Source organism: Xenopus laevis, chromosome 9_10S, assembly GCF_017654675.1.
Source record: "Xenopus laevis strain J_2021 chromosome 9_10S, Xenopus_laevis_v10.1, whole genome shotgun sequence".
In the NCBI taxonomy this organism is placed as follows: Eukaryota; Metazoa; Chordata; class Amphibia; order Anura; family Pipidae; genus Xenopus; species Xenopus laevis.
In genome coordinates, this window is record NC_054388.1 from 83,840,326 (window position 1) to 83,845,192 (window position 4,867).

Genomic DNA, 4,867 nt, shown 5'->3' on the forward strand with positions numbered 1-4,867 from the left:
CAGTATATGATAAGACTATTCAGTCCTACTAATTCTCATCACTCTCTACATACGTGACTGACTGTATATGAAGATAAATTATATCAGACAATATAGATTCCTATTCATCATTTCTTTGTTTCGAAGATAAGAGTTTGGGTGTAACAAATATGTGAGCCAATAGAAAAATGATTATGTTAGATGTTTGCACTTTGGCTATAAAAGACAGTTAAGAGTGAGCCATTGTAGTTCAGTTGCAGAATACCTGAGCCACTCATCCAAAAATGACTTTCTCTAGTGCTGAAAAGGCCGCCATTGCCTCCCTCTGGGGTAAGGTGTCTGGCCATGCCGATGAAATTGGAGCTGAGGCTTTGGAGAGGTAATGTAATATTTTTTTAATTCTGATTAAAAGAATTGTATGTTGATTTTATACAATGTATTGCCAATACATTATAGCGTGTGTATATTTATATATATAAACATTTTAAAATACATTTTAATATTGTCTTATAATACACAAAAGCCATGAATATCCTGTAAATGATATCCTTGTAAACGGTGAGTTCTGATGTCATCAGTTATAAACGGTGAGTTGTGATGTCATTTCTGTCACATGACTCACTGAAATTTGTGTATTATAATAAAGAAAGTACCCCCAGTTGCAAAATATGAGGATATTAGAAGTTACCAAGGAGTTCCATGACCTGTATAAAAAAAAATGGTCATGAAACTCCTCGGTAACTTATAATATCCTTATATTTTACAAGAGGGGGTACTTTATTCGCTATATAAATAATAATAATGATAATAATAATGATAAAAGTTATTTAAATGCTACATAAATATCTTTATTGACATCTATTTATACCTACAGTACCCCATCCCCATTTAGTGTTAACGTAACTGCTGCATTTACCTGCTTTAATATCAATTTTATTGATACTTTAATTATAAAAGGTTTATATAATAATATAAATAATAAAAAGTTTAAAAAAGATTATCACATGGGAAGTCCTGACTTTCCAACAGTAAGTAAAGTGCAATGTATGTGTGTGTGTATATATATATATATATATATATATATATATATATAGATATATATATATATATATAGAAATTCAAAAAAGAACCGCACTCTCAGGACTTGCTCCACATGTAGAAAATAATGCAAATTTAATTCAATGTTTCGGCTCAAAACTTAAGCCGTCATCAGGAAGTAAAAAATACAAACAAACTACCCCTTTTAAGTGCTCAATCTGGCGCCAAAATTGCCTCTGTGACGTCACCACCTGGTGTGTATATCATTACAAACATGTCCATGACGAATCCTATTACAAAGACGTGCAGACGTAGATGCGTGCTTAAACCAGTACATCACTGATCAATAACCACATTCAAGTGATAGTGTGTGGTCATTATAGCAACCAGTGTCTATTGAATATAATCGTGAACACCCAGTGTACAGTGTTTAAATAACAAACAAATAAAACACAGATAAATAATAGGCATCAATACGGCAACAGCACACTTCCTGGGAAGAAAACAGGTAATCATACTGTATATCCCGCTAGAGGATACATCAAACTAAGAACGGCCAAATGCTTACTTTATTTGTCGCCCTGAGTAGCGTCGCACAACCCCACATTGAACGCATTCACTCACTCGCTCGATCGTTGTAATGCTCATCTAAGCCTGGAGCCCCTGTAAGTCACCGATCGTCATCCATCGTGGCCACGCCTCCTTCTGCACCTTTTAACGAATCGCTCAATGAGCCGGCCAACAATTACTGCGCTTCAGAACCTCTGATTCAAACGCTCTTCAGGTTCACAGTTCCCCACTCTGACTTCCGTTCTTCAGGTCTGTAGTGTGGGGCACCGTCAGGCATCCCACACGTCAGTCCTCTCAAACTCAGTCACTTGCGTGGGTCTATCTGTCACCATGTCGGTAGGTATATCGGTGCAAGGAGAGACTAAGGCACAATATGGGTATTCATTAAATATTGGGGGATATCAGCTCAGCGTATTGTTAATTACCTTAAACCTTTACTGCCAATGTGAGTGCTGCTTGGTGGGGTGTGCAATAGCCGCGGGCCTGCCAACTTCGCATCCCTAAGCCGCTCCTTTAACCGGTGTGCCTCTAGACCGAGTCTAAAATGGTGTGCTGTGTGATGCCGCTTTAATGCCAGATATTATCTGTGTCAGAAAAAAAACAAAGTTAAAAACAAAACACTGTTGCAACCAACGTAAATTACGATATTATCAAAGTTCTTTGATGGAATATGTAACACATTAAAGTATCCATATCATGGGCAGGAAGACATCTATTTGGTCCTATTGTGGCGGATTTGTTCATACAATATTGCCCATAAGACATCTTATGTGTAGATAATGAGGTGCATTCTTACACCTGCAAAGAAAAAGTTAAGAAAACAGTCCTGTAAAGAGAAACAGCAAGGCACCACTGCACCATAACCATACTATAAAAAAGTACTTGTAATGAGTGTCTGTGCCAAATATCATTTATCTTACAAGTTCTTTAATAGAAAGGTGACATCGGGAGTGTTTCATTAAGTCCTTTAGGCGACAAAGTACCCAGCTTAAAGATCCACATAGATTCCTTTTGTAGGAGTATCAATCCTCTGTTGCCTCCCCTCCTAGGAACTGGTACATGATCTATGATCATGTGTCTAAATTGGGGTAATGTATGTTTGTAATTAAGCCAATGTTTCGCGACCGGTTGGTCTGCTTTTCCTGAGGCCAGTGCAGCCCTTATTGCACTCCGGTGGTTGTTCATTCGTTCACGGTAGGTGGTTGTCGCTTTTCCCACATAATGCATCCCACACGGGCACCAGGCCATATAAACCACATGGTCCGAGGTGCATGTCACTCTGTGGTCTATTCTGAATTTATGGCCTGTCCTTGGATGTGTGAAATGTGTTCCCTGTGACATTCCTCCACATGTGAGGCAGTTAGTGCACTTATAGCAACCCTTTTTCAAGGGCTTGTTTAGCCAATTGGTTCCACTTTTCGGAATTTCTGCTAGATCCTTCTTCACCAATAGGTCGCCCAAGCTGCGGCCTCTTCTGTAAGCCACCAGTGGTTTTTTCTTTTCAAAAAATGGTAAACTAGCATCAGCATTCAAGATTTCCCATCTTTTACACAATGCCCTCTTCATTTTTTACTTCCTGATGACGGCTTAAGTTTTGAGCCGAAACGTTGAATTAAATTTGCATTATTTTCTACATGTGGAGCAAGTCCTGAGAGTGCGGTTCTTTTTTGAATTTCTGCATTATTTACTTAACCAGCACCAAGGCAGTAACAACATGAGGAGTTTTGAGTGCACCGGCAGTTAGCTGTATATATATATATATATATATATATATATATATATATATATATATATATATATATATATATATATATATATGTATGTTTTGATTTAATCTTTAATCTTTTCTTCCAATGGTCCAATTAACATAAGCTATATAATATGTACAAGATACAACATATAGCAAATCACTCTGCTTTTCATTCAGCTATCTGGAAGCACTGTCCATTATGCATTTTAGGGCTAACTTATAAATAAAGGTGCTAAATTCAGTTGCCAGTGCAAAACAAGCAAGTCTTTGTTTCATAATCTGTGTGGTAGAATGTTACATTTTAATTGCTGATTAGTTGCTAACGGCACCTAACTACACTTGCAATTGTACACTTCAGCACATATGTTCATGAATCAGCCCTTTATTCTTCTACACTATGCATTTTAAACCTGGTTGATTTTTTTTGCAGGTTGTTTTTGAGCTTCCCTCAGACCAAGACCTACTTCAGCCATTTTGACCTGAGCCATGGCTCCAAGGATCTCCGTACTCATGGAGGAAAAGTCCTGAAGGCCATTGGAAATGCTGCCAGTCACTTGGATGACATTCCTCATGCTCTGGCCGCCCTCAGTGACCTGCATGCCTTCAAACTGAGAGTTGATCCTGGAAACTTCAATGTAAGTAGTCAGGGCATCTCATTTCCCAGATGTTAGCCCAGTGGAAACTGAGTCTACTAAGAAAAGCTGACGCTAAGCAAATCAGTATCAGTTTAATTAAAAGTCATTGTTATAAGGACACTCTCATACTCTTACTCTCCATAATGTCAGCATTGAACTGTAATACATAGAGGGACAATTAGAACTTTTCTAGTTATTCTGAATTGCTTGCTAGTGCATCCTGTGGAAAGTATGGAGGCAATACCTGTAGTATATTTCCCTATTAATACAGAATATACTAGGACAAATAATTGAATTAGACACAATGTTTTATTAAAGTTCAGTTATGCTACCTGGCTAGAGACATTGGAACATTGTAGCAATGGCCTCTAATGTAATTGTCTCTATCTGCTCTCTTGTAGCTGCTGTCCCATACCATCCAGGTGACTCTGGCTATCCACTTCCCTGCTGAATTCAACTCTGATGTACAAGCTGCCTGGGACAAGTTCCTCGATTTTGTCTCCGCTGTTTTAGTTTCCAAGTACAGATAAACAAAGAAAGGTCAATGATGAAAATACAGTGTCTGGTGTTCCACACCCTTTCACCAGTGTCATCAATAAAGCTTTAAATTCATTTTAAATGGTTTTGTTTTTTTTTATTTAAGCAACAGTTTCATTATGTGGGTATTGGTTAAAAAAACAACACCCACAGAATTAGAGATACATTTTTTCGTTCCAAAGGTTTATATATTAAATTAGTTTTCAGGTTTTTAGATGAGCTAAAGTATATAAGAGGCAACAGTGGCTAATACAGGTACGGTACCTGTTATCCAGAATGATTGGGACCTGGGGTATTCCGGATAATGGATCTTTCTGTAATTTGGATCTTCATACCTTCAGTCTACTAGAAAATCATT

At 37.7% G+C, this 4,867-nt stretch overlaps 1 protein-coding gene across 1 annotated transcript; it reads left to right on the plus strand.

Moving 5' to 3' along the window:
- The first annotated feature begins 218 nt into the window (after positions 1-218).
- On the plus strand, positions 219-4,591 carry LOC108702421 (hemoglobin subunit alpha-5-like). Its single transcript, XM_018237876.1, has 3 exons — positions 219-358; positions 3,768-3,972; positions 4,374-4,591. The coding sequence occupies exons 1-3, from the start codon at positions 264-266 to the stop codon at positions 4,500-4,502; spliced, it is 429 nt and encodes a 142-aa protein (XP_018093365.1). The 5' UTR covers positions 219-263; the 3' UTR covers positions 4,503-4,591.
- Positions 4,592-4,867: the final 276 nt, after the last annotated feature.